The following is a 20,999-nucleotide window of genomic DNA, read 5'->3' as shown; positions in this document are numbered from 1 at the left end:
TTTGATCTTGCAGCAAAGTAAGGGTTAAATTGCTTTCAGTCTGTACCATTGTATTTTATTCTAATTGTGTGGGGAAATGCGGTAGCTTACTTGACCAAGTGGTTAAGAGTGTGAGTTCCGGAATCTGACAGCTGGGGTTTAAATCATTTCTCCATCACTTAACTATCTATCCAAGTTGAAATACTGTTTAACTTCTCCATGTCATAACTTACCCATCTATAAAATAGGACGTTACTTCACGGGATTTGTGTGGTTTAACTGAGTTAAAACAGATTAAACATTTGAGACAGTGCTGCTACTAGAAAGCACTCAAATGTTATCACTCATAATTTATTACTAAAAAAAGGTCAGTGTTGTTGGAGAGGAGAGAGTGCCGTTAGATGATGGGCAGGTCACAGGAGGCCTTCAGGGCACTCATTAGGGACTTTGCTTTTTGGTTTTTTTTCTCGGCCGCGCCATGTGGCATGTGGGATCCTAGTTCCCCGACCAGGGATCGAACCTGCAGGCATCTTAACCACTGGACCACCAGGGAGGTCGTCTTTAGGGACTTTGGATCCTATCCCAAATACAAAGGGAAGTTCTTAGAGTTTACAGTAGGGTATGAGTTGATTAGCTCAGCTTTTAAAAATCCGTCTAGCCCAATACTATCCAATAGAAAGCTAATTCAGGCTTTCTATTGGATAGTTTAAAATTTTCTAGAAGCCATGTTAAAAAAGCAAGAGAGAAAACAAGTGAAAATTAATTTTGATAATATTTTATTTAATGCAGTATATCTAAGATATTACAATTTTAATGTGTGATCAATATTTTAAAAATTGAGATTTTATATTTTTTGTACTAAGTATTTAAAGTCTGCAGTTTGTTTTACACTTAAGCACATCTCAGTTGTGGATTAGCCACATTTAAAGTGCGTAATAGCCACACGTAGCCAGTGGCTGTGACCCTGGATGATGCTGGTCTGTTATGAGAACAATTAGAAACAAAATGAATATGGGAGACAACTCAGGAGCATGTTGCTGTAGTCCAGAGAGAGATGCTGGAGGCTTGGTCTAGGGTGGTGGCAGAAGAGAAAGAAGCTTGAGGGAGATGCAGGTGCAGTTAACAAGGTTGAATGCAACGTTCCTGGTGTGCATAACTGTAGATGGTGTTGCCTCTTAGAGTAAAACGCAGTAGCAGAGGAGAAAGGGATTCAATATTGGGCTTGGGCACAGGTGTCAGGTCTCAAGCATTACCTGAATAGGGTCCCTTCTGGTGTTCATCTTTCTCTGTGACTTTGAGGTCTGTGTGAGTGGATGGTAGCTTGGACTACTCTCTCTCTTGGTCGCTCTGATCACATGATTTTATGGAATCCTAAATTATAGTCTCCTCCCCGTGTTAGAGGATGTAACTTGTGAAAGTTGAGGATAACTAGAAAGTTGTGAGGTCTGGAAGGTTTGTGTGTTAAACTGGAGGCTGAGATTCCCTGGGTGGTTTTTTTATCTTTCTTTTTTTTGGCCGTGCTGTGTGGCTTGTGGGATTTTTGTTCCCCAACCAGGGATTGAACCCGGGCCCCGGCAGTGAAAGTGTGGAGTCCTAACCACTGGACTGCCAGGGAATTCCCTCCCTCTGGGTTTTATCGGTGATGAAGATGGTGTGCAACATGGCTTGTGAGGTTGTCAGGGATCTGGTGTGTGTATGTTGACCTCCTTGAGTTGAAAGTCCTTTTCAGAGGGAATGGTTTGAATGTTATCCAATTATAATGGTAACATTGTATAAAAATCTACATTAAGGTAGATATTTCTAAAAACTACCTTGTATTTGAAATTTGTACCATTATTTATTAGAAATGCTATTGGGACATGCAATATAGAATTGTTCTTTGTTTATTAATGTAGCTGGTCTTCTATAGGTAGATGTAAAAGAACAAAGTTCCCGGGATGATTTTATCCATATCTGGCAACAACTGGTTCCTGTTTCTGTATAATGTGTTGACCTGTATTTGAAGGAAGCTCCCTTCATCTCCGATGGCTTTTCTCATGCTCCTGCTGAAATGAGGAATAGGCAGGATGACTTCTTTCTTGTAACCCCTCCTCGAAGTCTGAGTCTGGTTTTGGTGTTCAGGAGGTCATTGGTCTGTGTGTATGTGTGTGCGTGCGCATGAGTGAAAGGTGTGCTGGGGCAAGAGAGTGTTAAATATCCTGCTTTTAATTCAATTTTACTGGTTTTTAGAATGCTTGTGACTTTCCACGTCTACGTCTTTTTTATATGAATTCGTGATAAATTCCTACTTGTTTATGTTTTTTTTTTTTTGCGGTACGCGGGCCTGTCACTGCTGTGGCCTCTCCCGTTGCGGAGCACAGGCTCCGGACGCGCAGGCTCAGCGGCCATGGCTCACGGGCCCAGCCGCTCCGTGGCATGTGGGATCCTCCCGGACCGGGGCACGAACCCGTGTCCCGTGCATCGGCAGGCGGACTCTGAACCACTGCGCCACCAGGGAAGCCCACTATGGACTTTTAAATGAACCTGGAATTTATTTCCTTTGCTCTTAGGACCAAAACTATTCTGTGGCTTCTTTTTAACCCCTCCCTTACCTTTTTTTGTTCCTCAGTGCTTGGCTCACAGGTCACTAAGACATGGTCCCTTCCCTTAAGAAGTTTAGAAGCAAGTGCAGCCCTGTGTGGAGGGGCCACACTGAAGGGGGCGCTTGGACTGTAATGACCAACACTGTCCCATCATCTTCTAAAACACATGTGTCCAATAAGGAGGATTGGAGTCTATGATCATACACCTATAAATTATCTGGAGTATGGAAGCCAGTATAACTTTGAGGAATAAGTTACTTGTGACACACCTGACAAATAATCACATTACTATGGTCAATAATCACTAGTCTAGTGGGAGAATAAAGATCGGTGAAGAGATTATAAAATGACATTGCTTTCATCTCGAGGATTAGGTCAGCTAAGGTGCTGTGGAAATGGGGATGCTAATTTACATACAATAAAATTACCATTTTTAGTGTATAGGACTGTAGTTTCTAATTTCTAGAGATTTTACACATGGGACAGTTGACAACCAATAGCATTTATTATTACTTAGAATGTTGAACTCTTACAAGCAATTTTGTTTTGAACATACTAAACTATGTATAATACATGCAGTGAAAAATTTGATGGACATTTCCTGTTTTTTTTTCAAGTTAAAAATTTACTTGTATTAATTGTGTCTGTGTGTATATATATATTCACATATAAATATATGTCTATTTGTGTGTATACATATATCAATGTATATATAATTCATATATCACTTTGCCAGTGGGCCTTCTGGAGGCATTAGTTTCATTAGCATTATTGTAGGTTTAGTCAACATTGTTTATAAATCATGGGTATTTAACTTTTGTACTGTTTTCTCTCTAGTAGTAAAAGTTAATGTAGTGTAAGGTAAGCTACGTGGAGACTAACGTATTTAGTGAACAAATTGCTTTTAGGAAGAATTAAGAATGATGTTTATTTAAATTAACATCTATTAAATTGGCACTTACCCCCTACTTCCTACACGCCTCCTCCACCACCTCTAGCTGCCTCCGTACCCCTGCCCCTCAAGGTACCCAAATTTCGTAAAGCTCTACTATTGGAGTGGCTTTCATTTAAAAGCTAAATTTTAAATGGTAGATGTACCTTTCCTGCTGCTTTAATTATTTAAGTTGGAATGAACACCTTGTTAGAATTTTTTAATTTACACAGAAAACATTTATTGGTATTAAAAATTTTTTTTAGTTTTAAAAATATAAGTAGATTGCTGTTTAAATTTTTTTAAAGGCACTACATGTTGCGTACTATCTATTTGCATGGCATTGTGAAAGGTTTCCTATTTTTTGGCCTTTATAAATTAGGTCTCTTATCAACATTACATGCACGGCAGACTTACCTCTAAAACAGGTGAGCACTGTTACAAAGAGTACTGTTCCTAATAAGCTATACTAGTATTTCCCCCTGAGAATGCTTCACTTTATTTATGAGCTATTTGAATGTCATTTTCTGCCTGTATATTTTAGGTGCTGGGGCTAGTACAGTGAACAAAAACTTCCTGTTCATGCCGAGCATGCATTCTAATGGCTGAGACGGACAAATGAAATTTTATGTAGTCAGTTAAGTGTTCTGAATTAAAAGTAAAAAATTACGCTTTATGGTTTAAGCAGTAGCTATAATTTGAGACAAAGATCAGTGTGCTTCTAGACCTCACCCACAGGACATTCTCTGTGTCAAAACTTACCTATGAAAATACTAACCATTCCATTCACAAATAGGTGTTAACCTTATTTAAAATGGAAAAATAAATAAATAAAAAGTTCATCTCCAGACAAACCTTGCTATAGATTTCAATCTGGACTCAGCAGACAAAATAAAAGCCTGAAAGGTACCACTTAAGATAAACATTGCTTTAGAAGAATTTGCTTAAAGTTTAGTAGGAAATTACCATAAAAACTTACTTAGTGAGTTTCTTAATGGTTTACTGTGTCCTGGCGGCCAGAAAACATTCTCAAGGGACTGTCCTTCAAATTTTGCAATTAAATTGATGAGTAAATGGTTCACTGTAAATCAATAGAAGTTCATTTTGTTTTACTTTTCAAGAAAAACCTGTTACAGTTCTTGGAAGCGAATGACAGTTGAATTTGGTTTACATGGATGAGATGTATACCTGCAGTTTATACTGTAATAAAATTCAGTTGCTGTTTTAACAGCCTTTCATTAGAATAACATGCATGTGCAATAATGAAGCTGTGGGAAAGATAGTTCCAACTCTACTTTTTCCAACTCAGTGTAGGCTTAGAAGACTAACAGCACAAACTCACTTCTTTTTATACTTTCCACTGTCCCAAGAATTGATAAACCACTTAGATTAGTCTGTAGTTCAAGACTCCAGGCAGAATATCTTTCTTCATTTTGCTAGCCTGCCTTGAGAGTAGTCTGTTCTGATACATCTGTTCCAGCTGTGAAAGGAAGTTCTTTGAAAAGGAATATCTTAAAGATAAAACTTAACGTGGGCCCTTGTCTTGTGACTTGCTATACAAGGAGGAAGTGTGATGATGTGTTGGTGGTGTGTGTATGGGAATTACATGCTTCTTTGTCCTCCAGCCTCAGGGACCAGCAGCTGTAGCTTTGAATATTTTGCTGAGCCCCTATACTTCTTGGTTAAATCAGCTCGAAGTCAGGGACCTCGGGAGAGGCAGAAGAGAAAAACCCACCGTATGCTCCCTATGGGGCCCTTCCCTCACTTCTGTAGGTCCAAACCCCAGTTATTTTTTGGGGGGGCGGGGGCCTCATTGCCATCACAATTACTTTGTGATTTTAAAACCTAATCCTGCCCTTGTTAATAACGTGGGAAATTGAAAGTTTGTAATTTTCTCTCCCCCTCCTGATAGGTGCTGGATAGTTTACTAGTCCAGTATGGAGTGGTGGAAAGCTGTGAGCAAGGTACATGTCTTCTCAATTGCTTTCAAATTTGTAAAAGGAAGAAAGAAGAAAGAAAACTAACCTATTTTTTTTCTTCCTCTAGTGAACACTGACTCGGAAACTGCAGTCGTTAATGTAACCTATTCCAGTAAGGAGCAAGCTAGACAGTAAGCAGTTTGAAACTTTTAATCTCTGTGTAATAACTAGGTTAAATATAGTACTTATATTTTGGGCTGGTGGGTAGCAGACATAAACTTTATTTTGCAACGTTTGACCTTGCAATTCTTTTTAAGTTTGAATGTCTAATAAGAACCTACATTGGTTAAAGTTTTTATTACATTTTCAGTATATCTTTAATGCCAAGAATATAGTGATACAGTATGAAGCTGAATTGCATCCTGTTTGCAAAAAGCTCTGGGCCTGGATATCATTGCTAAATTACATTAAAGACTTTTTTCCTTGTTATTGGTTATGATAACATACATTGTTGCTGTTTTGCCCAAAGCTGGTAAGTTTATCATGGGTTAAACTAACAACAGTGTTAACTGTTAAGTTTGCTTGTTCGCTGCTTTTTCTGATTACTGTTCTCATTTAGGAGTGTGCAGAAGTGGGATTAATGTAATTTGGTGGAAAAAAATATATTCTGATGCAATAGGCAGAGTTTCACAGATCAAAAAAATCTTACCTAGGAAAAGATAATTCTGTAGGCTCGGGAATAATCGAATGAACTGATTGACCACTAGAGAGAGGAAATGAGGATCCCACAAATACTGCTTTTGACTGATCTGCTCAGAACACAAACATGGAGGGATGGCATGCAGGGTACCCAGCAGTGCTGAGTGTCAGCAGACCGTGGAAATTTTGACCACCGCCAGCTAAAGTGCAGGCAGGAACAGACTGTCTGTGCTCTGTGTGGGAAAAGAAGGACCATGCTGGCTGACCCTGAGCCCTAAAGGAGAAAGGCGAAACCAGCAGCAAGAGTGGGAATAGAGCCAGGTTACCAAAGGCAGTACCCACGCATGGAGGGACTATGAAAAGAAAGATGGGGGTGGGAAAGAGATGGAAATTTGCATAACACGAGTGGAACTTTATTTTTTAAATTGGTAATATTCACATGGTTCAGAATTTTAAAGGTCTAAAGATGTATGTAGTGCAGATCTTCCTCCCGGCGTTGTTCCCCACCTACCTTGTTCCCTTCCGTGTAGATAACCGTATGGAAGAACAGCACGTGTGTGTGTTCTTCCTCCTTTTTACCCAAATGATACCATAACATTTGAGTGTTTTATACACGTAAACGTATCTCTTACAGTTGCATAGAATTTGATTGTATGGATATGGAGTGACTTATTCCCAAATTGGATTTTTAGTTCTCTTGCAGTTATGAACGATGATGTATTGAATCCCTTTTGCAGTCATTTTGCAAGTGTGCGAGTATAGCCATAGGTTAAATTCCTAGAAGTAGATTTGCTGAGTCAAGATGGATGTGCATTTTAAAAATTTTGTTGGATATTGATGAGTTTAAATTCCCGTCAGCACTGTGCGAGAGTCCATTTCTCCGTAATTCTCCCTAACACAGGGCTTTGTCAAACTTTGCCTATCCAGTGGGTGAGAAGTAGTATCTAATTATGTTAATTTCACTTTTTCTTTCTCAGGAGCAAAAGACTTTTAATATTTTAATATGAGACTCAATATATTTTTTTTATTTTTTTAAATTGAAGTATAGTTGATTTACAATGTTGTACCACCTCTGCTGTACAGCAAAGTGACTCAGTTTTACATATATCTGCATTCTTTTTTTAATATTCTTTTCCATTATGGTTTGTCCCAGGAGATTGGATATAGTTCCCTGTGCTATACAGTAGGACCTTGTTGTTTATCCATTCTAAATGTAATAGCTTACATCTACCAACCCCAAATTCCCAGTTCATCCCTCTCCCTCCCCCCCATCCCCCCTTGGCAACCACAAGTCTGATCTCCACGTCTGTGGAGGCTCTTAATATATCTTAAAATACTCATTTTTTCCTTCTGTTTGTATCGTTCATTTATTTTAAAAATGTTAACAGTTTATGTGAGGACATTATAGAAGTTGTGGTATATGTTGTAAAACAAACTGATTTCTTACAAACTTTATTCTTCAATCATGATATAAGAGGAATAACAAGAAGCTTTCACATTTTTTACCCGAAGTAGATTGGGGGTAAAAGTGAGCAGTGAGAACACAGGGGCTCCATTCATTTACATGTGTCAGTCTTTACAAAGACTGTAATAAACATTACTTGGTAGAGCCAACGCTCTGTTAGATGGGAGATGAGGGACAGCATGATAAACCCAAGGATATTTGGAGATTGTCAGAGGCCTGTCCCAGTTGTGTTATTTGACAGTTTATGTGAGGCTAGCTGGGTAGAGGGGAGGTGTCTCATTTAGCAGTTACACAGCTTTACGGGAGAGCGCATGTCGGAGACATACCCACATAGCTTTGCAGATGTTTGGAGTGAGCCTTCATGGGGACTGGCTGACATTTAGCACCCACAACCCCCTGTAAAAATTCCGAAGCATTAAGAGTACAGGCATGGGAAGGGTAGACTGCTAGCCAAGGCAGAATGACTGCTGAAGGTACTCTCAGCATGACAGCAAGCTGAACGTGGAGGCATTTTAATTCTAAAAGCACTTCGCAGTGATTGTTAGAGATCGTCAGGATCCTGTTGATCACGAGGAGGGACGAAAAGACTGTTAGGAGTTTGTAGTTTAGGCAGTTCTATAATCTAAACAAATAAACTGGGCATTTCAGCGAATGAAAAATCATCATGTCCTTCATTCTAGTAGCCACAACCCATTAACATTTATCGAGTACCAGTTATTGACCAGAAGTTGCCAGTGAATAAAGGCAAAGTCTCTGTCCTCGAGGACGTGCCTTCCAGGGCTGGAACAGTATTTGGAGAGGGATTACCTGATTTAATTCCTGTCCAAGTTGAGTTTCCTTCTAGGAATACTGGGTTTTCTCCCTCTCAAGAATTCCAAAGATCAAAGAGAATTAGAAAATAAGTGAGTATTCAGAGAAAGTTAATAGATTTAAAGAATGGACAAATCAATTTTGTGTACAATGTTATGAAAACTATTAGTTTTCTAGTAAGTTTTTTAAAAAGATGTGAAGTGCATTATCATCCTTTGAGGAGAACTAATTTTATTTGAGAGGCATTCGATGTAGTGGAGAAAGCATGGACCCTGAGGTCAGGCAGCTCTGACTGTAACCTTGAGCTCTCTGAGCTTCAGTTTTTCAGCTACAAAATGAGGGCTGACAAGAAACGAATATATTCATGCATATATGCTCATATTTATAGACAGTGGTCTTATCACATATAAATTTGATAATTTACAGTAAATAATAATTCTTGTTCAAACCACTGCTTCTGGGCACCTAAAGAACAGCTAGATTTGGCTGGAGCTGGGGAAGGCTGGTCCATTCAGGCCTTGCTCTGCTGAACCCTGAGAGCCTGTTCTCTGAGCTCCAGCAAGACTGTTGCCTAAACTAACCTGGCATGATTTCTTCTTGCCTTTTCCATTGCAGCCATCCAAAGCTCACTTCTTTAGGTGTTAAGGGCTGAGGTGACATTCTCAGCTGACTTCTTTTTTTCCGTAGCATCTGTTACGTGGGCATCTCTGTAACTGGGATGTGCTTGTGCAGGAGTGAGTTGAGCGTGGAGATTAAGAGGATACATTCCAGAGTCCAATTCCATGGAATGGATTTTCTGTGCCACTTCTCTAGCTGTGACTCTGGTCAAGTTAAACTGTCTTAATTCAACCCTATGTGTAAAATGGGAAGGTGGTAAGAGTTCCTAAGTTAGCAACTATTACACATTTTCCCAACATTTTTCACTGCTGTTGATAACACCCCGTTATTGTACAGGATACTTCATTTCAGATAATGACTGGCCACTGACCCTCAGGAGTTAGGGACCAAGTTCAAAAGCCTCTTTTTAAGCTCTATGAATGACACTTTTAAGAGGCTTCTTCAATAAGGCTATGTCTCTAAGAATTTAACATGGAAATTCCTGCCACCTTGTGGCTAAGAAAAAAATCGAAGGTTAACAGTGCCAATATCACTAGGAATGCATGCATTTGCTTTAACTCAAGCCTCAAATTACTAATTTACTAAAATAATACATGAGTAAAAATAATGCAAACTTAAAAAATAAATTATTAAAACCAGGAATATGGGGCTTCCCTGGTGGTGCAGTGGTTAAGAATCCACCTGCCAATACAGGGGACACGGGTTCGAGCTCTGGTCGAGGAAGATCCCACATGCTGCAGAGCAACTAAGCCCGTGCACCACAACTACTGAGCCTGTGCTCTAGAGCCTGCGAGCCACAACTACTGAAGCCCGCGCACCTAGAGCCCATGCTCCACAACGCGGGAGACTACCACAATGAGAAGCCCGCGCACCACAATGAAGAGAATCCCCTGCTTGCCGCAATTAAGACCCAACATAGCCAAAAATAAATAAATTTTTAAAAATAGATTAAAAATATGAATTAAAAAAAAGATCAAAGCACTTTATTAAAAAACAAAAAAACAGGAGACTGTACTTAGTATTTCTTGTTCCTGGAAGCAAGAGGGACTTGGGTCTGTGGAATACCTATTCCTTCCATCTTCCAGGGATGCTCAGGTAACAAAGACAGTATTCATTGGAAGATTTGTAATGGGTGACAAAGAACCCTTCAGAATTTGTAGGTATTTAGTTCTATTTTTTTAGGGTTCTTATTTCTTTTCTTTTTTTGTAGTTGGGGCTGTTTATTATCTGAGGAGCTTTTTCTAAAGATTGATTTGGCATTTTATTTTACTTTTTATTTTTTAAAATTGAAGTGTAGTTGATTTAACAGTGCTGTGTTAAGTTCTGCTCTACAGCAAAGTGACTCAGTTTTATATGTATATTCTTTTTTATATTCTTTTCCATTATGGTTTATCCCAGGACATTGAATATAGTTCCCTGTGCTATACAGTAGGACCTTGTTGTCCAGGGGGTTCCTATTTCTGGTGTGTGTTTTTTTTTTGTTGGGGAGTAGGAATATAGTTTATATATTGAAGCTATTATTGCATATCTTTTCATATCAGTTTGAAGATTTGTATTGGGTACACACAGAAGTGTTTGAAACAACTTGGCTGATGGCTAAAGGGAGGATATTTACCCTTAAGCTTTGAAAATTATGTAAATAGAAGATTTATTCTGGAAAAAGAAACAATAGAGCAGGTAGTGAGACAAAGAAATTTGTTGCCCTTTTTGCCATTCAGAGAAATTTGATGAAATTTGTGTGAAAATCCACTGTGAAACTTGCCATCAAGTTTGTTAGACTTTGTCCATGCATTACAACTTATAAAATGCTGAAGATCATTCTGTAGAGTTGTGCAGGTTGTCTTTGCATTAACTATATTTATACTGTTAGTAATCTCTATCTGGTATTTCATCCCTACCACAGTCTGTAGCTAAGTCCTCTATTGGGCATCTGGGTTGTTTGCAGTTGTTTTTTGCCTTTAGAACTAGTTTAGTAATGAAGTCTTTTGTAGGTAAATATATGGGCTTTGTTCATAATTGTTTCCTTAAGATGCATCCCTGCAGTGGTATTATCAGGCTTTTGGTAATTATTGCTGAATTGTATGTCTCAGCCTCTTATTCTTGGTACAAGGAGAAAATGGAATGGTATGACTTTTCAATAATGGCTAAGCCTCATTTCGTTAGGATCTATGAGACACGCAGCAGTGAGGTCTAGGAATAAGAAAAAGAGATTTTAGACATGGAATTTAGAGTTGAAAGGGACCATAAATCTAGGCTAATGCCAAACAACAAAACGACTTTTCCAGGGTTCCGTGGCTACTTAGTCTTCAAGCTGGGCTAGAATTTGGGTCTCTCTTTCACTGCTCAGCTCTGTATGTGTGTACCATTGGATAAATTTGACCTCTCTGTGTCTCAGTTCTTCTTAACTCTCTCCTCCTTGAGATAAACTACTAATACTTTCTCTCAAGGCCCTTTCAGTCCTACACTGTGATCTATTCCAATAAACTTAGCAGTGCAATTAAGAGCTACCAGCTAGCAAAACTACTCACCATCTTCTGAATGACTCTTCAGATTGCATCAGAGCAGATTCAAGTAATGATGAGAAACAGCCTCCTGCGTAATACACATGTGGGATAAACATCCTTGAGTTCTGTTGAGCTGAACGCATATGTTTTGAGTAATTATGATGACAATTGTTGATCACACGTCTTGCATGTACAGTAGGGTTGATGAAAATACTATTAAGGTTTCCCCTGAACTCAGCAGACCACCAAATGGTATAGCTGAATATTAAGCTTTGTGCATAGAAAGGTTATAGTGGTTGACTTAAAATTCAGAAACTTGGAATCTTCAGTCATGAGAAAGTCATTACTTGCAGTTAAGTTACTCCTGTACCTTCAGCTAGCTGTGTCCAAGTTTGGAGCACCGTGGGCTGAGGGGTTGGGAACCCTGCTTCCTTGGCAGTTAGCAGTGGGATATACACAGTGCGTGCCGTCTGCTCTCTGACAGGAGCAGCCTGAGTTTAGAGCCTTTGGGACCCAGACTGCGCACTGGGTCGTGGAGCCCTGTGCTATCTGACCTCCCAAGTGAGAGAATCTTTTCTTTTCCCCTCCAAGAAATCTTTTTAAAGCAGCACAGTGAAGTTTGGAATTACAGTTTATGCCAGTTTGAGAGAGTTGTTTCTTGGGACACACATGACCTTATCTGGATAGCCCCAGAATACATAAAAGGATCTGGTGGCTTACATGTTTATCTCTGTTTATTCCCATGGAGAAGGACGTCTGTCTGCCTGCCTCTCTCACTCAAGAAAGAAGCTAATTACTTTTTTTGGTAACATTACTGACTTAATTCTAGAATCAAACTTTACTTACCCTCTTCTGAAGCTGGCAGTACTCAATTTTATAGTGGGAAAGGAAGTCACTATGGACTGTATTGCCTTTTATCCCTGTAGGTGTAGTTGATTCCTACATTGGGCTTGGCTTTCTTTATGTCTCTGAAAGAACCTTCAATGATCTGTTTCTTCTGGGCTTTTAAAAGGTTTAAAGTTGCTTTGAATGGGGAATTCCTTGGTGGTCCAGTGGTTAGAACTCTGTGCTTTCACTGCTGAGGGCACTGGTTCGATCCCTGGCTGGGGAACTAAGACGCCACAAGCGGCCCAGCGTGGGCAAAAAAAAGGTTACTTTGAATGAATATCTAATTGGTTGAAACTTCTGTAATTGCAACTTCCTGTAATAAATATACATCATTGATATTAATAAAATCTCTCAGCTGTTGTCTTCCTTTAGAAATAGCCAAAATATTTTAGGGCCCTTAATCCACATATTCCTTAAGAAAAAAGGGGAGAGGGAAGAAGCAAGGAAAAATGTGTTAACTTAAGGTTCTTGTATCAGGGTATTGGTAAAACAAGTTTTGCTGTGTGCCTGCTATCACCTGTGAAGCTTATGAAAAGAATGCCATCTTTAGCTACTTTTTAAAAATTGAAGTATAGTTGATTTACAATGTTGTGTTAACTTCTGCTGTGTAGCAAAGTGATTCAGTTATATATACATTAGAAAAGAATGCCCTCTGATACAAAAATCACATGGAAATATCCCAAGATGTATTTGGAAAAAAAGCAAGTCACAAGACTATGTCTATCATGATCTCAGTTACACTTTTAAAGAGGGTACTGAACACGTACACACCTGTGTGAACATATGGAAAGAACTGGTCCATTTGCAGAAGTTATCACAGTTAACAGTTACAGTGGGAAGGGTCTTGGAGGGTTGGTGATGGTGCCAGAAATTTCTTGATACTTTGTTTTCCTGTACGATTGGGATCTTTTCTAATAAGAGTTCATTCGTGTGCAAGGCACCGTAGGACAGTGATGGAACAGGGGATTGGAGTGAGAAAGGGCAGAATTCTGGGCCCTAAGAACATTGGTATGCCTTGTCCGGTTGCTTGGGTCTGCCATGCAGTTTCATGGTTTTGGTACCCTTTTTGGTGCTGGGACTCTCTCCCCTCGCCACCCTTTCCACCCAAGTCAAAAATGGAAAGATCTCCAGTAAGGAAAGCAGTACGTGAACCAGAAATGATCATTCTGAGCATTTCATGCCTGTATTTCTGTCCCTGCCTGGATTGAACTCAGGGCCCACTGGAGCACCATCTGAGCAAAGAATCTGAGTAAACCTAGAGAAAGTGTGAGGCCTCTTTTAAAAAAATTTTGTTGTGCACTGGGAGTGTGTATTATTAGGATTATGTCTGTGTATGCTTTTGAAACCTTGGTGATATCGTCTGTCAACTTTTTATTGAGTTTTTCACTTTTAGAATATGTAGGTAAGCTAGAACACAACAGTTTGGATGACTGTTATAAACAAGGTAAGTAAAAGATGCCAGACATGAGAGATTACATGTCTACTCATATATATTTATATAGAAATTTAAACAGGCAAAATTAATTTATGGTGTGAGAAGCCTAGGGGAGGGGCAGTTACTGGAAGGAGGTACTGGTTGGTGGGGCTTCTGGGACACTGGTGTGTCTTAGTTCTGCATCTCGATATGCATGTTCACCTTGTGAAAATTCATTGAGATGTATGCTTAAGATTGGGTACTTTTCCATAATAAGGTTCAAAAATGAAAACAAAACAAAACAAAAGTAAAGCTCCTCTCAAAGTAGATGAGTGGATGCATGGATGGATGGATGGTTAGATAGGTAAGGTAGAAAACAGCTTCATTTGCTTTTTTTGGCTCACTACCACCCCTGTCTCTCTGCCCCAAATCAAATCATAAACTCCACAAGGGCAGGGACTGCTCACTCCCTTGGGGACTGGCTCATAATAGGTATTGAGAATTTATAGTGATTGATTAACCTGAGTATTAAATCCTACCCATCTCCGTTGAGTAGCTTAGAGAATTTTGTCCTTTGATTCTTTTTCCTTTTTCTTTTTTTTTTTTTTAATATTTATTTATTTATTTGGCTGCACTGGGTCTTAGTTGCAGCATGTGGGATCTAGTTCCCTGACCAGGAATCAAACCCGGGCCCCCTGCATTGGGAGCGTGAAGTCTTAATCACTGGACCACCAGGGAAGTGTCCCTGTCCTTTGATTCTTAAAATATTTAAAATATTTGTATTTAAGAGGTTGAAGTAAGGGAGGTGTATATTCGTTACATCCTTTCCATTCTGATTTGGAAAAACTGGCCAGGATGACGACTGCCCACTCCTCTCTTGCTGTGCCGGTGCTCATAGGCTGTTACTGACCTTATGGGTAATAGCTTCGTCAAGAGTGGGGTTTTTTTTGTTTTTCTTTTTTGTTTGTTTGTTGGGTTTTTGTTTGTTTCTTTGTTTTGTTTTGGGGTTTTTTTGGCCACACCATGCGGCTTGTGGTATCTTAGTTCCCCAACTAGGGATTGAACTCAGCGCTCTCAGCAGTGAGAGCGCTGAGTCCTAACCACTGGACCACCAGGGAATTCCCTAGTCAGGGTTTGACAAAGTGTTTTTACTTTATTGGTAGATGGCAAATATGTTCCCTTTGGAAACTTGTTGGTCTTTCCTATGTGTCCTTCAAAGGAAAAGTGCGGGTCGGTGGGGGAGAAGTGTATGTGTGTTCTGGGTTTGCTGCTTCGTCAGTGGCTTTATTCAGAAGTTTTAGAGCCAGTAATCCTGAGTGGATTAGGTGGGTATTGCTTTGCTGAAAGGTTTGTTTTATAGCTCGGTTCCTCTTCCCACCCCCTGCTCCTTGTCAACTTTCAGAGCTTTAGACAAACTGAATGGATTCCAGCTGGAGAACTTCACACTGAAAGTGGCCTACATCCCTGACGAAATGGCTGCCCAGCAGAACCCCTCGCAGCAGCCCCGAGGTCGCCGTGGGTTTGGGCAGAGGGGCTCATCGCGGCAGGGGTCTCCAGGATCCATGTCCAAGCAGAAACCGTGCGACTTGCCTCTACGTCTGCTGGTTCCCACCCAATTCGTTGGAGCCATTATAGGAAAAGAAGGTGCTACCATTCGGAACATTACGAAACAGACCCAGTCTAAGTGAGTATTCCTGAGTGTGTGGGGGCCTTCATGCTTTCCCCTTTAGATCTTAATAACGAGTGGGTTGTCTTGGTACTTTGTGTCCTTCTGAACATGGTAGTGATCCCTTCTTGTATGGTACTTGGGAACCCGGAAAACCTTTGTGATTTGATACCCTTTTTATTTTTAATAAATAAATAAAATAAATGTATTTATTTATTTATGGCTGTGGTGGGTTGCACGTGGGCTTTCTCTAGTTGCGGCGAGCGGGAGCTACTCTTCGTTGCAGTGCGCGGGCTTCTCATTGCGGTGGCTTCTCTTGGTGTGGAGCGTGGGCTTCAGTAGTTGTGGCTCGAGGGCTCTAGAGCGCAGGCTCAGTAGTTGTGGCACGTGGGCTTAGTTGCTCTGCGGCATGTGGGATCTTCCTGGACCAGGGATCGAACCCGTGTCCCCTGCATTGGCAGGCGGATTCTTATCCACTGCGCCACCAGGGAATTCCCGTGACTTGATATCTTAGTGTTCATTTCATATAAACCTGGGGCTAAACCTTAATCTCAAAGGGAACTTCAAATTTTCACACATGAATGGAAAACAAATGATACTTAATCCACTCCTGATGAGGGAGGCCCTGATAAACAAAAGGGCAGCTTCTAGTTTCTCTGCTCCCCCATCTCCACTCTGACCTCCAGTGATAACTGCCTTCAGTGCTTTTGGAAGTCATTTTCTGGGTTCAATACAGAGATAGTTTTCAGTCTTGCTGTACTTCAGTGAAGAATCATTCAGCTATGGTCCATAGTTATCCTGTGTTTAAGCCATGTAGTTAGAATGGTTGTTTCTTTAGGATGTTGTTTGATAGTTTTAATTTGCAGATTTTGAGAAATTAGAAGATTCTCCATCAAACCTTGGCGCTAACTTTTTAGGAGTAGAAAGCAGGAGCTATTTGTTTTTATTTACCACTGTAGCCCCAGTGGTGGGCATGCTGCCTTATATGTAGGTGGGTCTCATATTTGTCAAATGAGTGAAATAACTATATGTGAATTATATTTAATGCCCTTAAAATATATCTAAGGTACCTTCTCAATTTTGAAGCTCCAGTGATTATATATTCATTGTTTTGCTTTAGTAACCATCCTGTTTGCTTTAGTAACCATCCTGTTATGCTGTAGTGAAGATTTTGACCCAAAGAAACTTGATAATGAACTCTGTCCTCACCCTTAGTTCTGTAAATTGCTACCAGGCACACCTCTGGGACAGCTGCTGCCATATTTCCTGAAGAACTCTGCGTGTATTAGGGAGAAGAGGCTGTGTGTACAAATCTCTCTTGTGTCATTCTATAGGAAAGGGTAGGGAAATGGCCCCTGGGCCAGCTCCAGAGATGACTGTGGATCATTTTGCTTTTTAAATTTAGTAAGAAAAATTATCATTTTGTGTGGTTCAAGGAGTTAAGCAGAGTCTTCTTCAGAAACTGCGACTAAACCTTGTGCTGTGTATATCTTGCCTATGTGTTTGTTCCAACAGGCTTAAGAGGCTATCCATGTTCATCACAGGCACCATGCCTGCCTTGAGCTGACTGACTCATTTCTCACGCAGAAACAAACGAACTGTGTCTAGTGGTGGTTGCGTACCCACTCCCCTGTGGAGTGACATCTGGTCCTGCCTTCCCCTGCTTTGAAGCAGGAGTTGCTGGGTGCTGGTTACGTTTGTGCAGACTCAGTGGCTTTGACTTCATAATGTAGAGTGTGGGGAAGACAACTGAACCATAGCCTCATCACTTTTCATCTTAAATTTGCCTGGTTTTAATATTAAAATTGAAGGGCTTCTTGCTTCCCTTGATTCCCCGTTACCTGCAGAAACTAATTATTCAGTGGTTTGCCTTCCTTGTCACATGGCAGATTAAAGTTGTTCCTTTTAAAGCTACTCATTTCCTTGTAGGAGGAAAGAGCTTCTGTGATTTAAATTGCACTGTTTGTTTTATTTAAGCAGGAAGATGGAGGATGGAGCGGGAAGGGAAGCAATTTTTGTTGTATCCGATGATTCACTTGCAGCTCTGCCAGCGGATTTAATTAACTCTTGCCATTGAAACTAGTCATTATCAGATCTTCTATTTCTGGAATGGCCTCGCAGGGCTACCCTAATCTGTAAAGCAACATCACGTTCTCTCAGACGATCAGAGTTTAGTAATCCTTAACACAGTGAGCAGATGGAAATAAACCGGGAGGAGGGAGACTAACATGTTACCTACTAGAAGAGAGACAATACTTACAGTGATTGGGGATTGAAACCCGTGACTGGAAAGATGGTTCCTGAGATCAGAACTGTTATCTAAGATACTTTTCTTATTGGTTATTTCTAGATATCCCTTATTTGTTTCACTTCTACATTGCCCTAATTTTTAGTTACAGGTTTTAATTCTGAGATAAATCTTCAGTTTTCAATCAGACATTTAAGAAAATGAAATCCAGGCCTTGATTTTATTGGCAGGATGAAGTGGTCCTTCTCATGACCGCGAGTTACGCAGCTCTTCATCTAGTGTTTGAGTGGCCAGGGGAACTCACCAGTACTTAATTTTTCCTGAACACATTTTTTTTTTTGATAGTTGATTTTCTTTCTTGTACTTTTTAAACAGAAGACTTATTTTTGTATTTAATTCAAAACGTACAAGTATGTACGTTAAAAAAAAACAAAAACAAAGAGCTAATCTTCACCTAACCCCCAAGGTGACCATTGTTAAGTTGGGGATATGTCTTTACAGGACTCGTTCCTTGTACCTATTAACATGTGTAGCTTTAAATGAGAAATCATGCCATGGTATGTATTGCATTTTTTTTCACATAAGATCAAGGACCTCTAACTATGTTGGCACCTGTAATTTAACCACATGGTTTCGAACAGCTGTATAGTATGGATGTAATGTTATTTAACTGTTTCTTCCTGAGAGGTATTTCAAAGATAATTCCAACTTTCTTTCTATTACAAATAGTGCTACAGTGAACGTTCCTGCACTAGTGATTTTCAAGCAGTAGTGGTCCCACCCTGCAGACGTTCGGCAATGTCTGGAGACATTTTTGGTTGTCACATGTGAATGAGAGGGGGGTGCCACTGGCATCTAGTGGGCAGAGGCCAGGGATGCTGCTGGACATCCTACAAGGCACGAGACGGCCTCCACAGCAAAGCACTAGTCTGATCCGAAAGGTCAATACTGCAAAGGGTGAAAAACACCCGTCTTGGCCCATGTATGAGACTACATCTGTAGGAGGCGTTACGAGAAGTAGGATTCTTAGGTCAAAAGATCATAAGCAGGGCTTCCCTGGTGGCGCAGTGGTTGAGAGTCCGCTTGCCGATGCAGGGGACACGGGTTCGTGCCCCGGTCCGGGAAGATCCCACATGCCGCGGAGCGGCTGGGCCCGTGAGCCATGGCCGCTGAGCCTGCGCGTCCGGAGCCTGTGCTCCGCAACGGTAGAGGCCACAACAGTGAGAGGCCCGCGTACCGCCAAAAAATAAAAAAATCGTAAGCAGCTCAGCTCTGATAGGTCCTGGCGGTTTGCTCTGTACTCTGCACCGAACCAGAAGGGTGGCCATGCCCAGATGCGCATCCTCTTGCCAGCACTTGATTTCATCCATTAACATGCTCGCAGGCCTAGAAGAAAATGACACCTTGTTTTAATGACCAGTGACGTGGAACATCATTTTGTGTTTATTGGCCATTTGTTTTTCTTTGAAGTGAATGCCGTCTCTTTGGCTTCCATTCCCATCACTGTTTGTTACGCACTTTCCTCTCTCAAGGAGGCAAAATGTAGAAAGAGCCCTGCCAGAGGAAACAGAGGAGCGAAATTCCCACATGTGACGGGTCGTGGACATACAGTATCGCATCAGGAGTTCCACCTGGCTTGTGGAATTCCAGCTCCAGTCCTCTTGGCTTGTGTTCCTGTCCCCCTTGGTTTTAGAGCAGAAGAAAGCCTTTTGTTTGAAGCCAGGCTCTCGGACGTGAGATGTTTGACCTGTGGCACCTAAAAGGAAAATTAAGCACATGCAGCTTGGGCAGAATGAAAAGATGCCCCTGCATGAGCAAAGATAGGGGAGTACTCCTGGAGTTAAAATTGGTCTCATCCATGGTGATAGCTTATCAAGACTTGATGCTTTTGAGGGGAGTGAGTCATCCACTCTTTGCCCGGAAGTGCTGTGACTTCAAAGTTGGTAATTACAGACTCTATTGTGAATACATGCTTACAGCTCTTGTTTTCCTCTCCCTTTGTGCCCACCGGAAGAATTGACGTCCACCGTAAAGAGAATGCAGGTGCCGCTGAGAAGTCAATTACTATTCTCTCTACCCCTGAGGGCACTTCTGCGGCTTGTAAGTCTATTCTGGAGATTATGCATAAAGAAGCTCAAGATATAAAATTGTGAGTAAAGAGGATTACCCCGTGAAGAGGTTGATATTTACACTGTCTTATTTTGGAATTCTGTGACACAGTTCTTGGGAATTGCCAACAAAGAAAGAGAAATAACTGTCCCAGAGAGCAACAGAGGGTTGGCACTATTGATTGGTAATAAAGCATAAGTCTTTTAAATACTTTGTTTTCATTCATGTTTGGATATGTTGTGAGTGGTGTAATGGGAAAAGTCTAGCTGTAAAAGAAGGCAATTGGGTGTCATAGGAAGCTCACCTAAGGTCCAAGAAGTATCCCTGGGATTCACCCAAAGCAGGGACCCCAAATCCTCACTCCTTTACTTGGAGCTCGTTGGAGCTCTGTCCATGTCTGCCCAGCCTACCCTGCAGCAGCAGGGAGTATGGAGGTGGGGAAATCCCTAATCATGTGCTGCGGTAAACTGGAGATTGATTGGGGCGTTTCAGGTTGAAACTCTTAAGTATCTTTTGCACAGGAACCTTGAGCAGAGGTTGGGTTCTCTGCTGCTTGTAGCATCCAGCACAGTGGTGTGCTCAAAGTAGGATCCAGAGTAAGATGCTAGACTTAGCTTGGGGACCTAATGACTAGCATTTAATTTGTAGGGACCTTTGAAATATATTACATATATTTTAATTATAAGGTATTATATGTTGCTGTATTATAAGATTAAAATTCTTTTTTAGTACAGAGAAAAGTAAAGAAAAAGCCCACCATTCAGATAACCCCAATGACATTTTAAAACAATGCTACATATATGACTTGGAAATTCAGAAAGGTACACAGTGAAAAGTGAAAGCCGTCCCTTCCTGCTCTTATACTGTTTCCCCAAGGTGTAACCACTGTTGAGTTTCTTCTGTTTCCCTCTATAAATTGTGCATGTTACCTCCAGGACTGTGTTTTAAAATTATTCTGAAATCACACTGGTTTGCATTTGTACATGGTGTTCTGGTACTCAGGGTTTCAGAATATGGGTTTGAGTAAGGTGTTTTCAAAGAGCTAACAGAATCCATTTTGGGAAGACATTCCCTGAGATGAATAAAAGAAAACTTTTAAACATTAACTCCTATCCAAATACTTGCCAGTGTTCTTTCACCCCCTCTATTCATGCATTGCTAGAATGT

General features: G+C 40.6%; 1 protein-coding gene across 2 annotated transcripts in view; it reads left to right on the top strand.

Moving 5' to 3' along the window:
• The window catches only part of IGF2BP3 (insulin like growth factor 2 mRNA binding protein 3), a 138,400-nt gene that overhangs the window by 95,331 nt on the left and 22,070 nt on the right, over positions 1-20,999 (top strand). Inside the window, exons 4-7 of one of the 2 annotated variants that reach the window (XM_030857051.2) lie at positions 5,405-5,456; positions 5,539-5,602; positions 15,212-15,493; positions 19,738-19,872. In XM_030857051.2, coding sequence (XP_030712911.1) covers positions 5,405-5,456; positions 5,539-5,602; positions 15,212-15,493; positions 19,738-19,872 — 533 coding nt within the window. The remainder of the gene's footprint in view (positions 1-5,404; positions 5,457-5,538; positions 5,603-15,211; positions 15,494-19,737; positions 19,873-20,999) is intronic. The other variant, XM_060304708.1, reaches the window with a different exon arrangement.

Source organism: Globicephala melas, chromosome 9, assembly GCF_963455315.2.
Source record: "Globicephala melas chromosome 9, mGloMel1.2, whole genome shotgun sequence".
Classification (NCBI taxonomy): Eukaryota; Metazoa; Chordata; class Mammalia; order Artiodactyla; family Delphinidae; genus Globicephala; species Globicephala melas.
Note: the sequence above shows the minus strand (reverse complement) of the source record. Positions and strands in the feature narration are given on the sequence as shown.